We start from the raw sequence: 25,256 nt of genomic DNA on the forward strand, positions 1-25,256 counted from the left end.
GGCGAGAGTTTCGGCAGGGGCTGCTTGCAGCCTATGTTGATCTCTGTAAAACGTTCGATTCAGTGAATCGGGATGTCCTCTGGAGGATTCTTGGTCTTTGTGGGGTGCCACCAAAACTGATCGATGTGATGTCTGAACTCTACTCTGGTACTGAGAGTGCTGTGAAGTGTAGTGGTACCATCTCTGACTTATTTCCAGTTGTTACTGGAGTTCGGCAGGGATGTGTACTTGCCCCCACACTTTTCAGCACTTGTATGGACTGGATTCTAGGGAGGATGTCGGAGAGATCATGTTGTGGTGCGTCATTTGGGAATGTCAAGATCTCGGACCTTGACTTTGCAGATGATGCAGTCATCTTTGCGGAGACTTTAGACATCCTCTTGGGAGCCCTCGAGGTGCTGAATGAGGAGTCGGAGCCGTTGGGATTACGGGTTTCTTGGGTCAAAACTAAGATCCAGGCTTTCGGTGACATCTTGGATGCTGCTGTCCTGTCTGTGTCTGTTTGTGGTGAGGATGTTGAGGTCGTGGAGAGATTCACTTACCTTGGCAGTGATATTCATGTCTCTGCTGGCTGCGAGTCAGAGGTCAATAGACGTCTGGGTCGGGCCTGGGGAGTCATGGATTCACTGGATCATGGGGTGTGGCGCTGCCGGTACCTGTGCGGGAGGACGAAAGTCCGAGTCTTCAGGTCCTTGGTACTTCCAGTCTTGCTCTATGGGTGCGAGACTTGGACTCTGACCAAGGATCTGAGACGGAGACTTAATTCCTTTGGTACCAGGTCTCTTCGGAGAATCCTTGGCTATCGCTGGTCAGATTTTGTGTCCAACAAGCGGTTGCTGAGAGAGACTCGGATGAGATTTGTTACCTGCATAGTCCGTGAGCGTCAGTTGCGGCTGTATGGACATGTGGCTCGTTTTCCTGACTCTGATCCTGCTCACCAGATTCTCTCAGCGAGGGAGTCTCATGAGTGGAGGAGGCCAGTGGGTCGACCACGTGCCTCATGGTTGCAACAGGTTGACCATCATCTCAAGGAGATGGGGATGGGCCTGGCATCTGCCTGGGGGATGGCCAGACGGAGGCCCCTGGAGTACCGGCGGAAAGTGGACGCAGCGACGTGCTGTTCTGGCACATGCTCCCATACCTGACCTGACCTGAGTTCCAGACACCGCACATATCCCTTACTGTATAACTCTATTATTTTTACTTTTTAAAATAGAGATATCTCTGGTCTCAGTTTTCTTTCTGCACTTGGCACAATGAATCATTCTATTTTAACTCATTCAGGTTATAAGAAGTTTTTCACTTTCAACATTAACATTTGGATCTTCACTTTGCAAAAGAGGATAATACAAAATAGTGTCTTCATACTTTCCTCCATTAAGGCTTACTATACTAAGTATTCTAATAATTTTCTTCTCTCATTTTTTTAGGATTAAGATAAACAAATGCTGAAGATGTATCTGCATCTTCTCCATAAGCTATGGCCTCCACCTTGTAAGCAAACTCTATACTCAGCTTTCCTTCTCTCAAAGTTTTCTCTCCTTCACTTAAATCACTCGTTTTAATTGATTTCTCTACCTTTGAACGTTCTTGGTCTAATTTATTTACCCTTTTAAAAAGTTCTGCAGCATTTAATATCTTGTGCTCTTTTCTTCTATCTCATCCCCAACACCATCCTCATCAACATCCCTCTTAGTCTTTGAACCATCTCCCCATGGAATATTATACATATATTCATCAGGATTTGACGGTATTCCTGCATCTGTAATTATTTTTTTCAGAATGGGGAGCCAGTAACATTTATTCACAGTTTCTAAAAGAGCTCTATGTTTTGCAAATTTTAATACCTTTTGTTTGTTTAATATTCTCATTAAATCTGAATCTGTAGGTTGAGCAACATCAGTGTAAAATCACCTACTAATTGAGAATGTTCCATTCTTATGTTGTAAATTATATTTCTGAAAATATCGAATGCCTTTTTCTCACAAGTGTCCTTGGATACAAAAATGGTAATATTCTTGAAGCGTTCCCTCGCTTCCTGCCTTGTATTTTATATATTTTATTCTTTAGAAATATATTAAATATTAAGATGAAAACACACAACACCACCCCATCTTCCCATCATCATAGCGGTTTGTAAACCCTTCCCTTTTTGTCAACAGACAACTCTGTTTCTCTTGAATTCATAATATTGTCCGGCCCAGGTTTACTCCTCGACCCAAATTGTGGTACCGGGCGGTTAACTTCGACAGCCCCTAGACGGCCGAGCGGTTCCTCATTAAAAGGTGGCGGACACGATGATCGTCGGAGATTTCAACACGTGCTCGAAGGGTATGGTGAGGGCAATGGTGGATGCGCGGAGGAGTACAGAGAATGGAACGGATACACAGGGGGTTTATCTACAAACCCACGACAATTACACAAATACAGTTTCTTCAAAATAAACACATTTAATGAACATACACAAATATTTACAAAGACAACAATTCACCAGGAAGCAATAATAATAATAATGGTATGAAATAAATAACTCCAACAGTCGAGGACTCACACACACATGCAAATACAGACAAAGGGTGACCAACATAAAAAGAAAAACTCTCCTTTTCAAGTATACTGGTACTCAGCTTGGCCCAGAGCTGGCCCTTGTCGAACTTGGAATGGGGAGCGCTTCCACCAGCATGTGCACATGCGCTCAAATTGTGCCATCACTTATCTTGCGGCAGGGCAAACCCACGCCAGTCAATCCAAAACCAGCTTTCCACACCAAGGCTGAAAATGTGCCAGCCTTCCTCTTTCCAAACGTGCCACCTGCCTCATATGTTCCTCACTCATTGTGCTTCTCGTTCATATGTTGCTCTGCTGATCTCCCATTTATCCAGACGGAAGCCTTCCACAATCCACACATGCACAAACCTGCCTGCCCTTGACCTCGATCACACAGATCTCTCTTCTATCCGTTCGGAAGCCTCTCACCAACCATATATGCGACCGATCTCTCGTCCTATGCAGTAGTTGGAAACCCCTCACAAACCACACGTGTGACTGATCTCCCATCCTATGCAGTATTCCAAAGCCCCTTGCAACGTGCCAGCCTCTCTTCCACGCTCTCTCCCCTGTGTGCTCTATATTCTCCGCCTCTGCGGCATGGCCTGCTCGCTTTAAACCCGGGAAGGCTGGGCTTCTCCTGTTTGTTGTGGTTCCAGCAACGCATTTCCCAGCTTTACTGCCTGGCTTGAAATATAAAAATAACATAGGGAAAAATCATAGAGGGCAACCACGTATTGGGGAACTTATTCTTACTCCTTAAGCTAATTAACACCGCATCACCCCTTGTATGGTGACACGTAACACTTAAGCTCATAAATTCCATAAATTAGTTACATCGAGTTGCTTTCTAGTCGTCCAAGGACCAAGCAACTATACACAATGCTAAATTCCCTATTAAAATCTTCCATCTACCCCCACAACCGTAACAATGTAAGCCATAGAGAGGCTTTCATTGACTTTTTTTCTGATCAAAATATTTTATTAGTTGTTTGCTAATTGTGCTTTCACAAATCTCATTGCTTCTGCAGAGCGGATAATAGTTTTCTTTTTGAGAATGTTTCAATTGTTCAAGATCTTGTAGATTTATTGAAAATGACCAATTATACCCTAAATCAGGCATATCATATTCGCAAGGTGCTACTCTCTTTTGGACGACTTGTGCCAAATCATTTAATCTCACCAAGTCGTTGTTATCTGTAGGACTTGGGTAATCGGTTAATTTATAAGAATTCCCCATATCGATATTCTGCGTAATACGATATTTCTGGCACTCTGCCTGTGCTTTTGTGTAATAATTGGACAAGTCAATATCCATCTCTTGCGACAAACCGAAGGTAGATCCATCCTTTCAAATATATGCCATATATTTAGGACAGATTAAAAATGATGTCATATAAATCTCCGTTGTTGTTGAGACAAAATAACACAGATTTAAACAATTGGCTGTAACATTTCGAATCGATGGCTTGTGTTTGAAACGTTTGATAAGCACCTTCCCTGAACAGTTTTCTAACTTCAACAGACAGTGGAAGACCATAACTGTCAAAATAATATTTTTCAGCCTTATTATTAAAAACACATACCCAATGAGAACCATTCCCTCTTCCATCGTCTAAATTCAAAATAATATTCTTGGTACCTTTGGGCAAACTTCATAATTTGTCTCTCATACAGATTACGACATCAATTTTTTGCCTTTCACCATATTTCTGAAGTTTGACATTCGATGTATTTTGCCCAAATTCTTTAAACCACTCGCTGATACTCATGCTTATTCATAAGAAAGATACAATCCATCGCCTCTTTTTGTAAATTTAACACCAGCTTGTACAATGGAAGAAAGCATATCTCCAACTAACAATCTAGCTTTATCTGGAAAGCTTTCAAGCTTGTGAGCAAAATCTACAACCACACCGCTACCTAAAGGGAATTTTTCTCAATCTCTCTGTTATGTCTTTCCAGTTCTTTTTGAGTGTGTACTTGAGCCTTCCTTTCATTGGCAGTTTTTACTGCCAATGAAATCCCACCCGTCAAGGCTCCCACACACCAAGACCCACCAGTAAAAGGGGAAAGGATAAAATAATCCTCCATTCATCTCCTTATGGAATATTTCTTCAACATAGGTTTTGTTATTTTTCTCGCAGCCAACCAGTGTCATATAAGGTTTTCACTTGTTATCTCATGAATAAAACATCAATTCTTACAGCCCCTTTTCTTTGAATTGCATTAACATTGATAGAACAAGGTTTTAGATTTTGAATGCATAATTTTATTTTTTTGAAGTTGCTTTGATTAACATAGACTCTCATTGTTACTTTGCCACTTCTCATCTTATTAAATTGCCAACAAAGAATGAAGTAATATTGACCATTGCGCCATTCTCTGCATAAATCACCATCTCAGTTTCTTTGAAAAGCAAACAATATGTATCAACTTCTTCACTCTCTCCCCTTTCAATGTACAAGGAAGTATCTACCCTATTGGAATTTATAGTTTCCTTTTGAAAACTCAGGTCAATCGCAAAGATAGTATAAAGCTTTTTAAACGCAAATATATCTAAAATGGGCTCTTTATTTCCATTACTTGCACACACCTTTTATATGCCTGGTAGGCTTCCGCATTAGCATTTTTATCCCAATCAATTTCCAATCTATCTCGTGGTTAAAATGTTCCATCCAGAGAAACTCGAAGTTGTTTCAACTTAGCATTTGTAGTCAACGCGTTGTTCTTATCAGTAGTGGTATCTCCATCTGGTTCCTTAAATATGAGCCATAAGTATTGTGGCTTTCCTTCCAGAACACCCAAATTCCAAGTATAGGTGGTTTGGTTCAGTTTAAAGTGTTGGCATCTCCTTTTCAGGTATGATACATTCAGTGGCTTCTTTGTGCTAAGTCTTCCTTTCAACATCTCCTCCGTTTTCAGATTAGGAGTGTATTCACTGATATACCAACACATCTCATTTATAACAAACTTATTATCAACAAAAGCATTAGCAACATCAAAAAGCACTCTTTTTTTCATTGATATTTATCTGTAGTTGAAATCTAATTTTAAGTCCATACAGAACTTTATCATAATCACAGAATCCAAATATCCCCAAAAGAGGAACTGCGATGGTAAAACTATTCTGTTTTTTTATCATCATTAAACATTGACCTTCATTGATTTTAGCCCGGGTCAGTGTTTTTTCCCGTAGACATATCAGGGATACAACTTTCAACAGACCCCCTTACCCATTCTTTCCCTAAACTAATATAGTGTAAATTTCATAATTTCTGATGTGGCAGAGACATAATCACCCACTTCAACGTCTTGCGTTCCAATATACAAACGAACACTGTCAAACATTTCCCAGAAGAAATCAATTACTAGTGTGGTGTTTGTATTTTGCATAGCCTTAGTAAATGTAAATTTACACAACAAGAAACGATCGGCTCGATTCAAGTGAGTTTGTTGATTATTTATTTCAAAAATTTTTATTCCATTTGTCTTCCAGTCTGTTTCTGTGATGGCATTTACCTTGAAGTTGTCTTCCTTTTTGGTAGAGTTTGCAAATATGATGGTATCATCCAAATTGTAGATACTATCAATCGCTTCAATACTTGTGCCTATTTAGTAGCAAATATTTTTCACGCTCAAACGTTTGAAATCCTGACCCCAATATGTGGATAATTTTTTGTTTTTATTGTGGGGATAGTTGAGTTTTACCTTTCTTTATGTCTTTGATAGCCTGTAATTTACGAGATTTCTTCTGAGCAGCTTTCACACTCTTTATAGCACTTGCAACATTTCCCACAGCAGAAGCAGTCGAACCTATGAGGTCCTTATGTTTAAGAATTGTTGAACCAATGTCCATTAGAGTATTCATTATTCCATCTCCACTTCAAAATTGTTCTCCAACACTGGGTATTTTTAGGTTTGTAGTATCCTCTACCAAGATAAACAACTTTACCCTGGGGATTTTTCGAAGAACTGTATGGGTTAAGATATATTCCCTGTCCTTCAGTAATTTTAATATATTTCTTCAACTCATGCTTCCTCACAGTAGGCATTATATAATACCACATACAAAAATTTGCTTAATTGCTTCGCAAATAAGGAACTTCTCGTAAGTGAATTCTGGTGGATATAATTTCTCCATTGAAAGAAACCAGGTGATTACTTTGGTTGGTGATTCTAAAATTGACTCTGTAGATGGTTTTAACTGATACAGGCAGATAAACAAGATTTTTTGGGATCCATGTTGAATTTATATCCAATAGGGGTTGAGTATGCACTGAAGGAGAATATTACATTTGTTCTTTTACTGTCATTATAAACCCCCATCAACCAAATCACAGTGAATCAACACAGAAGTTGCACCTGAATATATTTGGATAGTATCATTGCTGTAATAAAGCCTGTTCGTGTCAATCTTTTTTGAGGAGAAACCCAATAATTCTCGAAATGAATTTTCAAATGAGATCAACTTTGTAATTGTTTTTCAACTGAATGCTTGATTTTGAAGTCCGCTTTTGGACTCCTATGGTAATATCTCTTGAGTCATCCCCTTGTCTTTTTCATAAGATACACAATTTCAGAAGATATGAGAAAACTCATATGCTCCGGGTGGAGTTGTTATTGTTTTATACCTGCTTCCCGGATTATAACTGAACTAGTTATTAACCTCCACTATCTTCGAAGATGGATGTAGGTTACTGTTTTCACCCCTTTCTGTTTGTTTGTTTGTTTGCTAACAGTATTACGGAAAAACTCCTTGACGGATTTTGACGAAACTTGGTGGGGGGGGGGGGGTTAGGTATGGTCAAAGGATCATGCCATTAAATTTTGGACTTGGTCCCCCCCCCCCCCCAAAAAAAAATTGTTAGAGAAATTTTTTTTTTTTGCATTTCTACATGTTTTAAGTGATTTCCAACCCCCCCAAAAAAATTGTTACCCCCCCCCAAAAAAAATTGAGAATTTTTTTTTGCATTTATACATGTTTTAAGTGATTTCCAACCCCCCCCAAAAAAAATTGTTACGCCCCCAAAAAAATTGAGAATTTTTTTTTTTTGCATTTCTACATAATTATTTTAAGTGATTTCCAACCCCCCCCCACCCCCCAAAAAAAAATTTTGAGAATTTTTTTTTTTGCATTTTACATGTTTTAAGTGATTTCCAACCCCCCCCCCAAAAAAAAATTGTTAGAGAAAAAAAAAATTTTCCAACTTTTTTTTCAACAAAATTTCGATTTTTTTTTTTTGCATTTTTACATGTATTAAGTGATTTCCAACCCCCTCCCCCCAAAATGTTGGAGAAAAGAACTATAACTCTCAGCACTGTTGATATCATATTTAATGAATAAGATATAAGGTTCACTTGAGTGACCCAGCAATATTGGCGGCGGAGGTTTTGCACTCTCCCGAGTGCTCCCCCTCTAGTTTTTCTCTGTGATATTGAACAGTTTACTATAACTTTCCATTGATAATGGTGAGGTTCGTATTATTTTGTCAGGTCAAGTTGTAGTGGGTATGGGAACGAAGCCGTGTGATCTCGAGTTGTGAAGTTTAAGCTTAAAATTGTGCTTCTCGTTCAAAATAGGATAACATATCTTTGTATTGGCCTTTATTAATTACTTTCATTTTCATCAACTGGTCTAAGATGGCTGAAGCCTCTTTAAAGCAATTGTTTCCAGTCTTCTTACTTCCTAATAGTAATAGCAGTCTATTAACTAGCTCTGCTGAGTTGTTTGGAAGAAAGCTAGCACCTGAACCTAAGCCAATCAATAATATATTTTCCTCTCATTCTTCTTTGTTCTCCCAGCAACATAAACCCCAGTCAATTGAGTCCAGTAAATCACTATATACTCCGGCATCCTCATTTTTCAAAATCAACGGTTCATCAAAATAATTTGAATCGTGATATCCATCTTTTGTTAGAAGAAACATTAATCTTGCAGTTAATTTAACATTTGATTGCGCAGAGCTTTGGAATGCAAATTTATGATTGAATATCAATACCTTCTGTTTGACAAGATAGAATATTGCTGGTTCTTCTGTTGGAATGAGACCCACTATGGTTTTTGAATTCGCTGAATATTCATTGTTTTGAAGAGCTCTCACAACATAATTGGGAGGTTGATTTGCCTCCTCCAGTTGTTGGAATAATCCCTCATCATATTATACTTCTCCTCTTCCTTCTAGTTCTTGCTCCCTCATTTCACCAAAATCTTTTATCATATGAAGTTTTTTAGGGGTGTATTCCATTGAAGAAATTGTGGAAATCCCCATTTCTACCATTTTTTTACTTGAGAGGCTTTCAGAAGTGGTTTAAAATATTTCCCTTGTTTTCTTTCAAATGCTTCTTCACCCATTAGTTTTTTGCCTCCGGTTTCTCCGGATGTCTTGTTATTGTTGAGATACTTTGAAAACCACCTTTGATGTTCCTTAAATCTCATTGTGCATCCATCTATTTATTGGGAAATATCATAAAGCATCTTACCTTCTTTAAAACGAGATAATTTTATTTGCTCTTCGTGTGCTTCATGAACTCTTCAAATTTGCTTTTACTACATGCTGTTGAACAGTTATCTCTTCAAAAATCCTGTGTATCTCTTGAGTTTAGCTTGAAGAGTATGAAGGTATTTCCATTATTTATTATCGAGAGACACGGAAGTTGAAAGGACGACTGTGATAGATAAGTACAATTACAAGAGGAATGCCTCCCTCTGGTATAGTAGCTATCCATTACCGTTTTTTTTTTCATTTACACAATCAAATTTAATAAGGTTCTTTTGTGATTTGTCCAAATTTTGTGGTGAGGGTATGTCATCCATGTTATCGCTAAGAATGCAAGATACTAGAGGGTTTGATTTCTTTTTCTTTTGGGTTTGGCAAAATAGCTATATGAAATCTTTGATGTTATAATCATTTCACTTGTTTTGAAGTTTGAACAAACTGATGATGTCTTATTTTTGAAGACCTGCGTTGAAACCTTGTGAGAGCAGTTGATATTCGGGTCGAAAGCTTGACTTTGTGAAAATTATTTAATTGTCGTAACTTAAGAAGCTGGGAGTGAGGAGCATTTTTAAAAGCAAATACGTTTTCCCACATCCACTTGAGCCGACGATCTGACAAGTGAATTTGGGATATTTTCATCGTTGCTAAATCGTGTCTTGCTTTCCCAGATGGGTGAAAACTCCATTTGTATTTTAGTTGAAATATAATATTGGTTCACGAGCGCCAGCCAGAGTGAGCACTATATTCGTTATGTCTGTGTGTCTGTCTCTCTGTGTGTCTGTCTGTCCAGAGCATAACTCTGTGGACTTTGATCCGATCTTGATGAAACTTGGTTATGTGTTCGATATCAATGTCTAATTGTGTTTTCCTGGATGAGGGCATGCTACGCCCATTGTGGGCGGAGCCACGCCCCAAAAATAGCCATTTTTAGGGGGTAGTCGCATTAAAAATCTATCTTCTCCTTGGGAATTGACTGAATGGAATGCGTTCTTCGGTATTTGAATAGCAAAATGAATTATCTAAAACTCGTCGTCCGATTTTTTTATTTTCGTCACAAGGTCAAAAACTTGGAAAATTGCGAGTTTTGACATAAAAATCATACAACCGCCCAAACTTTGAGAGCTCGGATGACAATATTTTTAATTATAACTTGGTCAAAAATTATCACATTGTCTAATCTTTGACTTCTGAAACAATCTACATTGTCAAATACCGCTCCTGAATCATTGCCATCTTCAGACTTGTCACCTTCTGATTTTTGATTTTTTTGCGAAGGAGCTCATCTATATGGTCATCAAAAGAGGCCAGGGATGTCTTTGTGCCTGTATGCAAGCATGGCAACACCATTTTTTGCTATCCAGCACTTGGAGTCAAAGGGGGGATAAAGACACCTTGTTTTCCCATATACCATAGATCTGGTATAGATCACTTCTTAGCATATCCATACCATGCCTGAAGGTTTTCCTGTCAAAGAGAACCTCTTTGAACTGCTCATGGTGAAGGTGCTTCTTTACAACACACTTCTTCACACCCTTAGCCTTCTGGATGCCCTTCCAACTGGCCTCGAGGATGGAATACATCTCAGGGTGAAGCCCCATGTACTCAGCGATGGGGCAGCTGGCACACTCGTCCTTCATTTTGCCAAGCAACTTCTTGTTTTTAACACTGTGGAGTGGGTGGATTTTTTGTTAGTTGGTCGTGTCATAGAGCTCTGCGTGTGCGACCATGTCTGCGTATACATCCTGTCTGGATCGCAAGGAAGAGCGAGTCTGTGTATGAGTATAACAGCTGAAAGCGGTCTCCATACTGGGTCAAAAGGTGGTTGTAGTAAAAATCATACATGAGATGCCTGAACAGGTCCAGGATGCTAATACCCACATAGACAGGTCGACTGAGCACCAGTCTGCTCTTATTCATGTGAAGAGCAGCAAGGTCGTCATTGAATATCTTCTGCCGTGAAAATTTTGGGAATGAGATTAGGTGCCATAGCTTGTCCTCCTCGTGGGCACGGACCAGCTTAATATCTACACACTTGCACAAGTTTTCCATCATCTTGCCGAAGACATAATTGTTCATGAGCTTGTAGAGATCCTTTTCAAAGTCAATGGCGGCCTACTTGCGAAGCTCTGTGTTCATTCTAATGTTGGGCTCCATCCAGGGGCTCTGGTTGAACTGCAGAGCTCGATGGACCTTTTTAAGCCTCATAACCAGGGAGAAATAGAGCTGAAGGTTGTGGTAGCACAGCACATACTTGATCTTGTTGAAGAGGTGAGGCACCAGCTTTATTACTTTGACTGACATCCCCCTTAATTCTTGCAGGTACTCCGACATCCACTTATTTTGAACTGTCATGTGCTCTGGTGCCAGCGGATAGGAATTTCGCTTGTCCTGTAACTCCTCAGGATATTTTAGGTCCACTTCTGAGATGTAGCCCATGGGGGTGTCTGTTGGGTGATCTGCAATGCTCCCAGGAAGCTTCCCGTAGTCCTCTACTCACTCAAATCTGCCTGTTGGCAGTGGCTGGCACATGGCTCAGCCGTATAGGTTGTTGGTGTTGAGGTAGGAGAGATGGCCATTAGGTTTGTTTGAGTCGTACCCATCAACATGTGGGTTGTTTGTCTTTGCATGGCGTTTTTATACCGTGGAGATGCCACTGCACAGACGCTTCTCGATGAAGAGGTGCAGGTCGTAATCGGTGAGAAGTTTGAGCTCGATGCCAGTTTACTTCAGGAGTGCGTTCCAGCTCAGACCAGGACTTGTGTAGTAGTGGGCAGAGTCTAGACCACATTGCAACTTGCAGGTCTTTCTGAAGGTCTCAAAGACATCAGTCAGAATGAGCATATCTGTATGGAGGTAGAGGTCATGTCTCCCATGTCTTTACACCCAAAGTGGTACAAACCTTTTGGCCATGGGTGAATCCTCTTTGCTGATGTTCTCATCGCTGAGCTTACTGTAGAAGGCCTCCTGGGGTGGTAGTGGATCTGTGAATCTCTCCCAGGAGTCCATATGCTCATTGGGGTATGCACCTTCCCTCAGCAGTAGTTGCCGATTATGCTCGTCAGACTCATATGCGGCTGTGATGTGAAAATCCTTAGGTCGGTTGGCTGATGTGAGCTTGTTTAGAGAAACCAGGAGGAAATGGGACTGTCAATGAACTGGAATTCAAATGAAGAGCTCTTAGTTTCTTCACCTACTTGAGCCCCCTCCTTACTAACACGTTTGAGAGTGAATGAAATGAACTTTTCCATGTTGTTTGGGATACAGGTGATGGTACCTTCCCCCTTGCTGATAGCCTGCATCAGAAGATGTGAGTCATAACCCCTCAGGTTATGGAAGAACGCAGGGATGATTACTTTTTTCAGGTTTATCCTCAGCATGAGGTGGCAATTTGTTGGGCTGCCCCACGAAACTTTCCAGTGATATGGCAGTGGTCGAGGACAGTTTAGTCCCCCCGCCCCTGTAACTATCAGAGGCTTATCACATATGTGGCAGTTGATGCTGGTGTTGTATATCTGCCAGTCATGGGGTGTCATTCTCAGAAGTTCAGGGTTACTTGGGATATCCTAAATGTGTCTCCCCTCCTGAATAGCATTGAGGAAGTGTTCCACTGCATTTGGACCCTGGTAGACCAATGGAGGCTCTGTTTGAATATCACACTTTACCACGATGTAGCCGTAGCCACAAGTCTCATGCTGTTGCGTCTTCACTGTGTTGTCTGGTCGGCGTTGAGCTCTGGCCCATCGATCTTGGTGGTAAGGGCCTCAAGGTCAACATAAATGATGTAGGGAGCTGGATGCTGCTTGTGCCAGTTCTGAAAGGAGATTATGTTTTTCCCCTCCTCTGGCATCTCTACCCTCATAGCGGTTTGCCCTGTGCCCTTATATTCTGGTATATGCGCCTCCAGCAGCTCCTCGCGAGAGTACCCATGTAGGCACCTCTCACAGAAGTGATTTTGCTCCCTATGCTTGCTCTGGTCATAGAGCAGATGGTTCAGGTCTTTAACCCAGATATTGTGTGACTTACCATCCTCCTCAATTAGCAGAAGGTTGATTCTGGAGATGTCTTCATGTTGCTTGCTAAGCCTGTGGACAATCATCCCCTTGTCCCACCCAAATACATTCAGAGCCAGGTTATTCTGCCTTTTTACCTGTTTGATCTGTGATAGAGGTGTAGGAGCATCAACCCCCATGAAGTTGAGGCTGTCCTCGGTGGGGTACTTGGTGGGTCTGTATGCATGTTCCCCATAGTCCACTGGGAACAGAGCTGACCAGAAGGCCTACCTGAGACAATGGTAATCCTTGTTCTTCATATTGACCACTGCTTTCTTGATTCTGAGAGCAGCTGGCAGTCGGATATACGAGCTGCCCCTCAGAGGCTGGTAGTGAGCGATGTCCAGCCACCGAAGTTCCACTCTGTCAACCTCCCAGCCAAAGCTGAAACTGTTCCACCTTTCAAGGGTTTCCAGGATGTTTCGGAAAGCCGTGTCAGGTGCACAGTTGATCTTGTGGGCCTGTAAGACAGCCTCCTGCTTGTGCCAGAGCAATGAAGGCATATACACCCACTCCTTCCCTCCTTGTCAATCTTTCCCTTCCGGAACAGAACCTTTGAAGCAAGCTGGAATTTAACCCCCTTCAAAGTGAGGATCTCTTCCAACAGTTTCTGGTGAAACTGGAGGCACACACCTTCCAGGAAGGATTTACGGTCAGCCTCAAGTCGGTGAAACTTTGGAACATCCATCTGCCACCCTCGCAGACAATGTCCAACGGCCCAGGGGTCTTTTCCAATGTGAGGTCACCTTTTTGTTCCTCGTGTTTGAACAGATCGCGAATGTCATTTTTGGTAGCTATCTACTGTCTGGGTTTTCTGGGGAAGTATTCGATCAAACTTTCCCAGAATGGCCTTCTGCTTTCTCTCCTTCCTCTTTCGAGGTGGAGCAGAAGGTCGGTATTCCATTGAAAGCAATGGTTTAAGCAGGTGCTTTTTCACTGCTTCCAGAATGAACTCATCCAAAATATTCTGTACAACACCCCGGAGAGGCTCCTCTATCTGTATTTCTGCAAGTGATTGTTCAATGTATTTGAATGAGAGACCATCTACCTTGAACAGGCCAAGAAGTCCCTTCTGGTATTTCCTGACTGATCTGATTTTTTTGAGGAGGGTTGGGATCAAACTCCTCCATTATGGCCTTCCGTTTTCTCTACTTCCTCTTTCGAGGTGGGGAAGAAGGTCGGTATTTATTTGAAAGCAATGGTTTCAGCAGGTGCTTTTTCACTGCTTCTGGAATGGGCTCATCCAAAATGCTCTCTGCAGTACCCTGGGGAGGCTCCTGTATCTGCATCTCTGCAAGCAATTGTTCGATGTACTCTTCCATGGTAACCATGTTTCATGGGCACACGAAGGAGTTTGCCAATGACTAAATGGAATCCTCGGTGGTATTTTGTCAGTAATTTACTGCAAGAAGTCCATGTCATGGGAAAACAAATTTGCATAGTAAATACTGCAACGGATTGCAAGAGTTCACCATCGTTTGTAATGGAGTGCAATAAGGAGACATCCAATTATCCTGCTAGAGATTTGTTTTATGAGGATGCTGTGAGGCTACATTCATACGATAGCTTCAAAAGTTTGCATGACGAAATGGATGAAATTTTGAGTGCCACTGCCAATATGTCTGATAGTGAAATGGATGAAATTTTGAACACCACTCCAGATATGTCTCATCGTGAAAATCCAGATATATGTCATTGTGAAAACAATTAAAACTTGCCGGCCTTCTCGATAAGAAGCAGATTAATCCAGGGAATGCCATCGTCCTGCTTCCTAAACAAGATGTATATGTCCGCATTCCATGCAGTATTCCCACGGCGCCCTCTTGGCGACCCACGTTGAATCCTCCATGGTGACCCACTGTGCACCCCATCTGGGGTGGGGACACCTGTTTTTGACCTTCGTGATTTCAGTGTCTCCCGCCTGTAAGGCGTGAAGAAGGTTCCTTTTCTTATTCTGGCATTCCCTAATCCCTTGGCGTACTTCGTACATGACTTGGTTGTTCAGCTTTTCATGCATCGTTGGCTTAGATATAGTATTCGTGTATCACTTCTCTCTAAAAGGCAGGGGATGGGTTTCAGAGCCAGAACCCCTTTTGGTAGAACAAGATACATATGATTCATGTTCAACTGTGCCAGATACTACTTTTTGCTTTGCTTTTTGCAAAGCTCCAAGAGATGGAAGCTGGCTGTGGTAGCAGCGACTTGCATCTTTTTTGCTGGGTCCTAGCCCTTTGTTATTGATGAAGTTGGCCCCCAGAACCCTTAGCAGCTCCTCTCATAGGTGTTGGGGCGTCCATACTCGGGCATGCAACCTCTCCTGGTTCTCAAGAATGAAGATCATGCTAGGCCCGATACATGTCTCAATAGTTTCCTTCTCCCTGATCCTGTATACTACTCGGGGCAGTTCTCGCCAATTGGTTGGCTGTTGCGCTTCGCTAAAGGTGCCTCTCTGGTGGTTGAAGTCTTCGTTCTTTGGCCATTGAAGGTTTCACTTGAAAAATCTTCCATTGCTTCTGCACTATGCTCTTCCATTGCTGCTGTGATATGTTACTAACTCAGATAGGTCAAATTGAATTTTTGGTGGTACAAGTCAGACTTCTATTGTCGCAAGATGCTTGGGTATACAAAGGAGCATACCAATGTCTAAATGAAAATCTTGGTGGTACAAGTCAGGATTCTATTGTCACAAGATGCTGGGGCATCCTAAGGAGTATAGCAATGTCAAAATGAAAATCTCGGTGGTACAAGCCAGACCACGATGGCCTCAAGATGTCTATATTCCTCTCTAAAGTTAAGGGTCTGGAAGCATTCACAGAGCTCTGGAACCATCCCAGCACAAGGTGGCTCAGAACACCCCTTTCCTATACTACTCATAAGGCCAGGCTTAATGGCAGAGCTGACCTGTTCAGGGAGTTCAGGCATAAAACCGTATGTGCACTGAGGGTGGACAAGGAGGCTTATGTGCGAGGAATTTTTCAGGGGGTAGAGCATCACCTGTGGTCAAGTGATTCTTGTCCTGCTTCCATGGGAATTTGTGCATGACATTCCTCCAAGCCCATCCCTCAGTGTACTGCAGTTAAAGCAGAAGGTGGGGGCTTTGAGCCAGAGGTCAATAGATGTCTGGGTAGGGCCTGGGGAGTCAATGATTCACTAGATCATTGGGTGTGGTGCCGCCAGTACCTGTGCAGGAGGATGAAAGTCTGAGTATTCAGTTCCTTGGTGGTTCCATTCTTGCTCTATTGATGTGAAACTTGCACTCTGACCAGGGATCTGAAAAGGAGACTTAATTCCTCTGGTACCAGATCTTTTTGGAGAATCCTTGGCTATTGCTTGTCAGACTTTGTGTCCAATGAGCGGTTGCTAAGAGAGACTCAAATGCGATTTGTTACCTGCATAGTTCATGAGTGTCAGCTGCTGTTGTATGGATATGTGGCTCATTTTCCTGACGCTGATACTGCTCTTTAGATTCTCTCAGCGAGGGAGCCTCATAAGTGGAAGAGGTCAATGGCCAGACCACATACCTTGTGGTTGCAGCAGCGTGATTGGCATCTCAAGGAGATGGGGATGGGCCAGGCATCTGCCTCGGGAATGGCCATATGGAGGCCCCTGGAGAACTGTCGGAAAGTGGATGCAGCGATGCACTGCTCTGGCACATGCTTCCATTCCTGACCTGACCTGATGCTAATGAGGTGGCGTGTAGTTTGAATGTGGATTTCAATTAAAAGATAGAAAAATGTGGAGAAAGAGTGGAAAAACTTAACTTATACCTCACAACTATATCCCTTTGTAGCTCATTAGACACAAGGAAAGGACCCTATCTATAACATGTACCAACAAAATAACTATCTCAGGAACTATCTCTATGTTGGTTGTGTCGATGCAAATTTCTCCAAAATTAGCATAATGGGTTTGAGGGTGATAAAATAAAAATAATAATAATAATAATAATAATAGTAATAAAATCTTGCCAATTAGACTTGATTGAAAAGTGAATATATTGTTGTAAACCTTTTATAGAAAATTTACTCAAATACAACATGATGATTACAATTCTATGTGCTTGAACATGTATCTATTTTAATGATATATATATATATATATATATATATATATATATATATATATATATATATATATATATATATATATATATATATATATATATATATATATATATTTGCTTTTGAATTGACCTTATATCTCTTTTCTGTATTGAAAGATGATCAATCTGCCAAGTGAAGGTGTTCAAAACAGATTTTCCTTTCAAGTAATCTTGAATAATTATTCAGTATCATAGAATTGCCTGTTGTTTGAATTTATTCTGCTTATTAAGGGAACTCTCATAAAAATAATTATAAATAAGGTGCCAGAAAGTTTGGTTTGAGATATTATTTTCACTAAAATGGAATGTTTGTTTATGGAAATATCCAGATGTTTTTTTACACTTTTGTCAGCTTCAAATTATATATCATTCCTTATCCTTTTCAAAGCAGGCTGACCTTCTGACCTCCATACCATGGAACCATGTGTAATCCATCAAAGTACCCAAAGGGCTGCAGTCTTGACATCATTCTGTGCTGAGGGTAAACTCAATCCTCTGATTCCTGAATAGTATATTCCTTAGTCCTTCAAAATTAAGCTGACTGCTGCACAAATGGTGTACGTGTTCTCTTCCATGAACCTTTAACCTGTCGACTGTGGTTCCAGCATGTGTGGAAGAAAGAACAGATTTTGTCTCACTTAAAACTACTGTATATAAGAATTTAAAGTTTCTATGTCCTACAGAATCGAGAGGAAGACTGTGTTGCTTCTTGAAGCACCTCTGAAATTCTCCAAATCGATATGTTCATTTTTGTTTGTATGTGTTTGTTTTTAGTAAATGACTCAAATGCACAGGAGGAATTGAGAATTTCTTCAACAATTGTCATTTGCCTTGGGGTCACAGTTCCGAGAACCATAACACCATTTTTCACGGTGGCCATTTTAAAATTCAAAATGGCTGTCAAATAGTCTTTCCATTCCATTCCATTGGGACCACACTCTGTACCAAGCAACAGTGCTGCCAAAGCAGTCTCATGGGCTATTGGGAACAATCCTGGACAGGTCAAAACTCCAACACAGGATACTCAAATGGTTCAACCATCCGAGCAAACTGGTACTCATTTTGCCAATCTTGGAAGGATGACAAGCTGAGTCAACCCGACCTGGTATTAATTCAACAGTCAAGCAGGATTTGAACTCAGGACACTCAGATCGCAAACCCACCACCCAAACCATTAAGCCAACACCAGGCATATATTGTCTTTCTTACACATAATATAATTTGTTTTGGTGTCTGTCGTTATAAATATGGTTTCAACATTAGCTGAATTCACAACAGAAACTACAAGTTATATTCAATGCCAACTATTCCCCAACGAGAGTCCATTTTCAATGTTGGTGGCCATCTTGGATTTGGTACCCTGAAACTGTTTGGAAAAAAAAATTCCACCCTATATTTTTCAACCTTTACAACCTAAAGATACAAAATCAAGTGAAATTTTACAGCATTTAAGAAGATGCCATAAATGCCATACCTGTGGCAGCTTCTGAGACAAGTATCTTGTGCTGCTGAGAAGTTGCTTCAATTAACTGGCGCAGAACAGCTGTGCGATGTGAGCCGTGTATTAAAGACTCCACACAAAACGCTGTGCAGCATTTCAGAGCCTCAGTCGTGGCTGGTCTCAATGCCTCTGTGCGGCCATCTAGGAAGGTGCTTGTGCTGCAAGGTGCGACCATCACGGCATGGTGTCCATACATGCGGGTAAATGCCAGTTGTAGTGCTAACTGCATAATACTGTCTGGACTGACACCGCATCCCTGGAAGGTGATAATGAAAGACAGATAAACTGATAAAGTTCAATAATGCTTAAAACGGCAAAGCAGCAAACATGACTTGTCACAGTGCAAGGAGTTTCAAAAACCTGCAAGGATTTTCAAAAAACATCTCCACCAGAGCACCCTTACATTACCGTGGGCGAATGCATGTGATATAATTAATTTAGTCCAATATATACAACAATTTTGTGACCAGTTTTAACATAATGACCAATTCGGATTTCGATACACTAAACGTCAATGAAATAAATGCAATATATTGAAATAGCATGGAGAAATCAAACAATTCCTGCATCACCAGAGGTGATGGGACACAATTATATTTCCGAATTTTGGTTACATTTTTCAAAGAAAATGACAAAATTGCACAGGATTGTATATGCTTTCTGGAACCATTATATGTTTATGTGAACAACCACCTCCACGAGCACAATGTACTCCCGACCAAAAACAGACACGTGATTGTTGTTGATGAGGTTTACTTGTGTCATTCTGGCACACAGATGAGGTGCAATCCTCTAACAGAGAAATATGGTCCTGAATAATTTCACATCCATTTCATTGTGACCGAATCACATAATACTGTGTAATGGTGACTGCTTACACAGAGGGAAACAAGGAAGAAAAAATCTCAACACTGGGTATATGCACCTCAGACAGCAAGCAGTATAAAGAGTTTTGTGACAAATTGAAAATTTAAATGATTCATCAAATACATAATTTGGAAAACGTCAAAATAACAGTAATTAAATCATTAAATAAATCGAGAAAGTGTCCAAATCTATCCCAATAAAAGGCAATGTGTGTGTGTGTGTATGTGTGTGTGTGTGTGTGTGTGTGTGTGTGTGTGTGTGTGTGTGTGTGTGTGTGTGTGTGTGTGTGTGTGTGTGTGCGCGTGTGCGTGTGTGTGTGTGTGTGTGTGTGTGTGTGTGTGTGTGTGTGTGTGTGTGTGTGTGTGTGTGTGTGTGTGTGTGTGTGTGTGTGTGTGTGTGTGTGTGTGTGTGTGTGCGCGTGCGCGTGCATGTGTGTGTGTGTTTCCACTGAAGCATTCTGATGTGGAATGTGAAACATCAGAACAATCATCATGACCTGATTTGATTACTGTAAATAATGACAAAAATCCATTAGAATTCTCATGTTTTATATGCATGCCATGTTAACATATTAAGCAACTTAATACGTCCTTCTACCATGGCATGAAATTCTAATGACAAAATAAACTAGAACGGCCACTACATAACTGCTGGCACTTTATAACCCCTTGATCTGAATAGCCTTTGTGGAGAATATGTTTGAACGTTTTAGGGTAAATTTGATATGGCTGCCAAATCATGTGAACTATCAATTATTATTCATTAACAAACATATCCCCAAGCCTTGGAGAATATGTGTATGAAGTTTCCCCTTGATTTGACCAACCGTTCTGGAGAATATGTTTGAAGGTTTTAGGGTAAATTCAATATGGCTGCCAAACCATGTGACCTATCAATTAGAAATTAACAAACTTGTACAACGATGTCTTGGGGAATGTGTGTGTAAAGTTTCACCTCAATTTGTCCAGCCGTTCTGGAGGAGATTAAAAAAGAAATAATTTCAAACCAATATACCTGCTGAACCATGTGACCGATGATGTCATTATATTTTTTTTTTTCCTTCCGCAAGTTGTTGCAGAGATGACGCTCAAGAAATTTCAAAATTTTCGGATGCAGCATTCTACTTGTCGAATTTTCACCGGGACACCACTTCACTAATGATGTCGTGGTTTACATCACTTATACCCCTTGAAGAGTTCTTGACAATGAGCTGTTTCAATTTTTTCCAGCGAATGCTTCCAGTGAAATCGACGTCCAAAGTTTTTCGATTTTTCAAAGATCGCGCCCGTACCACGTGACCTATGACATCATAATTATCACATGAAAATTCCACAAACAAAGACATACTATGGTGAAAATTTCGTGTCAATCGGACTGTCAAAACGGTTGCCGAGAAAATGACTTTTAAAGCAAAAAAAAAAAACGAAAAATTGCTGGCAGAATAAAAATAACAATGAACAGAAGAAAAACAATAGGTTACCCAGCCTTGTAGGCTTGGTACCCGAACAAGAAAAAGAGCAATCAGATTGCAGACCCTTGCCAGGACTTGCTTTGTGTGGTGTTTCTATATAATTATGTGGAGTATTTTGTGCGACATTCGTGTACTGGTGTGACCAAATTATTAAGAGGCATAAATAGAACTACCACTTTATAAATACTGGCAGTGATGACCGGGTACTAAGACGTCCCGCTTTGATGCAACCCCACTTTGATTGCACACCTAACCCTGACCCAAAACGTTTTTTTTTATTACCATTCAATTGAATTTAGAACGGGATTACAATAAATTCAATTCAAATCAAATGGAGGACCAAATCGGTACAGTCCTGCATTGGAGTAATCAGAAGGAACCCAAACAAGGAAAAAGCAAAGACAAAGTCATCAGGAGGAATATGGATAGGATTCGCATTTCAGCTGCCACTCCTCTACCATCAAAACAATCCAGACACAGCCAAGTGAGCCTGATTTCAAAAAAAACAAAACGAAAAAATAATAATAATAAATAAATAAATCCATAAAGAAAAAAATAAATAATTCTGGCTGCCAGACCATGCATCCGATCAATTTGAAATTTAAAACATGAATTCCCAATCACTACTAGATCATAATTCTGAAGTTACATGTCTACTGATTAAGAAATTCCACAGAAAAGATTATTTAATATTTTTCTTCAATCCAACATGGCTGCCAAAACATATGACCTCTCAATTATTACTGAACAAATTTGTATACCCAAGGATTGGGAAACATTTGTGTGAAGTTTTCCCTGCATCTGTCCAGCAATTTTGGAGATTTTTTATGGGTTTGTGGGTAAATCCAATGTTTACCAAACGATGTGACTGATGACAACATATGTGTGAACATTTTGTTCCTCATGGATAGGCGGATGTATGTCTAAAGAGTTGCCTTGATCTGCTCAGCCAATTCAGAGAAGAAAACTTTTGAAGGTTAAAAAATATATACATACATATGTATGTGTGTGTGCATATATATATATATATATATATATATATATATATATATATATATATATATATATATATATATATATATATATATATATATATATATATATATATATATATATATATATATATATATATATATATATTTTGGCACGCCCCTTTCTTTGTTCCACCATCAGATTTTTGTTACTGCATGAAATGAAACAAGATTTGGCACATATACTAATGATATTATTGTCCCCTAAAGAGGCCCCTCAAAATTCGTTTTGATGCATTTTCACAAACTCCAACGGATTCCATTCAAATTCGGTACGATTATGGCTTTTGGTCCAACTTAGGTCATTAGCTATAAAAAAATTTTCCATAACACTTCCGATATTCGAAAATAATCGATAAATCGATATCCCTTATGGGATTTTCCATTTAAATCCACTCAAGTTTAAGGCCTACGTTGGACGCAAATTTCCACTTTGCCCCGGGCGCTGTTTACCCCCTCTCCGCCACGCTGTTAGGGTTAGGGTTAGGGTTTGGGTTAGTGTTAGGGTTAGGGTTAGCTACCCTAACCCTAACCCTAACAGCTAACCCTAACCCTAACAGCTAACCCTAACCCTAACAGCTAACCCTAACCCTAACCGCTAACCCTAACCCTAACCACTAACCCTAACCGCTGACCCTAACCCTAACTGCAACCCTAACCCTAACCGCTAACGCTAACCGCTGACCCTAACCTTAACTTCAACCCTAACCCTAACCCCGAACCGCTAACCCCTAACCACTAACAGCTATTCAGGAAATTTGCAAGAAAGCCCGGGCAACACTGGGCTTTATTGCTAGCCCGAGCAAGGCCGGGCATTACTACTAGTATATATAGATAGATACACATACATATATATATATATATATATATATATATATATATATATATATATATATATATATATATATATATATATATATATATATATATATATCGGATATCTTCTTCTTCTTCTTTCGGCTGCTCCCGTTAGGGGTCGCCACAGCAGATCATCCGTATGATCCGCATAGTGATTTGGCACATGTTTTACACTGGATGCCCTTACTGACGCAACCCTGGTCACCTCTTGCAACACAGGGATATGGTACACCTGTTTTAACCGGGGTATACACCGGCCCAGTAGACTGGTACTCATTTCGCCAACCTCTGAAGGATGACAGGCTGAGTCAACCCCCTTATATATCGGATATATATATATATATATATATATATATATATATATATATATATATATATATATATATATATATATATATATATATATATATATATATATATATATATATATATGTGACCAGCCACTCCACAAGCCCTCACTTTGGCTAATAATCTTTGATGTGGTACCTTTTCAAATGTCTTCTTAAAGTCGATATATACTATGTCCACTGCCTTTCACTCATACACCCAATCAGAAACTGCTTCATAGAACTCTAAAAGATTTGTGAGACAGGAACTACCTTTGGTAAACCCATGCTGACTACCTTTAATTAGTTTGTATTTATTTGAATGGTTCCTCATCTGGTCCTTAATTAATGTCTCCAACACCTTCCCCACAACTCAAGTGAAACTAACAGGTCTATAGTTCCCCAATTCTTCTCTGGATCCTTTTTAAAATAATGGTGTTACATTTGCTGCTCTCCAATCCTCCGGTACCTGTCCTGACTCCAGTGAGCTTTTGAAAATATCCGTTTATACCTCGCTCACCTGCTCAGCCTCTTCCCTTAACACTCGCAGGTGCATATTATCTGGCCCCAGAGCCAGATCCACTCTTAGATTTCCTCGCTGTTCCTTTACCTCCTCCACTCAAACCTGGATATTCTGTAAAAGCCCTTTCTCACATTCTTGATAAATACTCTCAGCTATTGAAAATTCTCCTGACTGTTCTTGCGTAAAAGTTGAAGCAAAATACCTGATTAATAAGCCTGCCATCTCACTTTCATCACTAACCACTCTCCCGATGCTATTTCTCAATGGACCCACACTGGTTGTAATCTGTTCTTTTCCCCTGATATACGAAGAGAATGCCTTGCTATTATGTTTAATGTTCTCAGCCATGTCCTTCTCATACTCCCTTTTGGCTTGTTTGCATCCATTCATTCATATTATGTTTCACAAAATTTTCACAGAATTTAAACCATCCACAGAATTTTGCATTCATTTATATGAGGCAAAAATAAAAGTGGGTGGCTGTTTCTCATGCAGTGCTCCACTCTATTTGTCAGGAATATGATTTTGCAGTTACGAAAGGGGTTGGCGATGTTGTGGGTGATTTCTTGCAGTTGGACAAAAGTCAAAATTTTGGTTTGGGTGTTGTTGAATGTGTTACGATATGTAGAATATGTAACCGCAAATTCTTGTTTGGGACGAATATCCTTTTGCAAGAAATTGGAGTTTTGTGTGTTGACTTTGGTTGTGAGAGGGAGTTGATGATTTTGATGGGGATTTCTTGCTGAAGAACACAAGTCCCAAAGTCAAATGGGGTGTTCATGAATGCATTACAATATGTAGAATACTGTAGCGACGATTTCTGGTTTGGGAGGAATGTCCTTTTGTATGAAATTGGAGTTTTGTTGGAGGAGGAAGGGAGAGAAGGAGCCACCCACTTTCATTTTGCGTAATATGAATGAATGCAAAATTCTGAAATTTAAAGGAATTGGCAAAGAAAAATTATTTTCTCCTTTTAAGTGCATTTAAAAAATACTTAATTAAAGAAAAGGGTATAGCCCAAAATCTTGTTTTTTCATTTACTTGTTTTCTCGTTTGTTTTTTTTAGTCTTGAATATTCTGAATAAAATGTTCTTTCTTTTCGTATCTGTGAAGTATATCTAAATGAAATATTTAATTTCTCCTCATACAAAACACAAAATTTTCAGTTTCATAAAAATCAGTATGTTTTATTGCAATTCAATGTTTGTAATTCGGCAATTTACACAATCTTTCCATTTCTGCCAAAGACTTTTGATTGCAAGTATTGCCCAATGTAAGCTTTGCACAATCCAACTCTTCCAAACGTAGTCCATCCAGCGGTCTGACTCGACTTAAAGCCACATAAGCCTGTCCTGGTGCAAACAACATTGAGGCCAAGTTGATGACTGAGCGGTCCACAGTTGAGCCTTGCATTTTGTGCACTGTCGATGACCAGCAGAGAATCAGTAAAAGCATGCGCCTTTCGGCAGTACCAAAGGAAT

The 25,256-nt window shown here is 40.1% G+C and overlaps 1 protein-coding gene across 8 annotated transcripts in view; it reads right to left on the bottom strand.

The window, feature by feature from the left end:
- The window catches only part of LOC147025338 (carnitine O-palmitoyltransferase 2, mitochondrial-like), a 138,984-nt gene that overhangs the window by 13,899 nt on the left and 99,829 nt on the right, over positions 1 to 25,256 (bottom strand). For 7 of the 8 annotated variants that reach the window (XM_085886215.1, XM_085886219.1, XM_085886218.1 and 4 more), the window contains one exon: positions 18,673 to 18,955. In XM_085886215.1, coding sequence (XP_085742341.1) covers positions 18,673 to 18,955 — 283 coding nt within the window. Of the gene's footprint in view, positions 1 to 1,074; positions 3,235 to 18,672; positions 18,956 to 25,256 lie in introns of those variants that run through there. The other variant, XM_085886220.1, reaches the window with a different exon arrangement.

This window comes from Eptatretus burgeri, chromosome 6 (assembly GCF_056783735.1).
Source record: "Eptatretus burgeri isolate ZD-2024b chromosome 6, Ebu_testis_v1, whole genome shotgun sequence".
Taxonomy (NCBI): domain Eukaryota; kingdom Metazoa; phylum Chordata; class Myxini; order Myxiniformes; family Myxinidae; genus Eptatretus; species Eptatretus burgeri.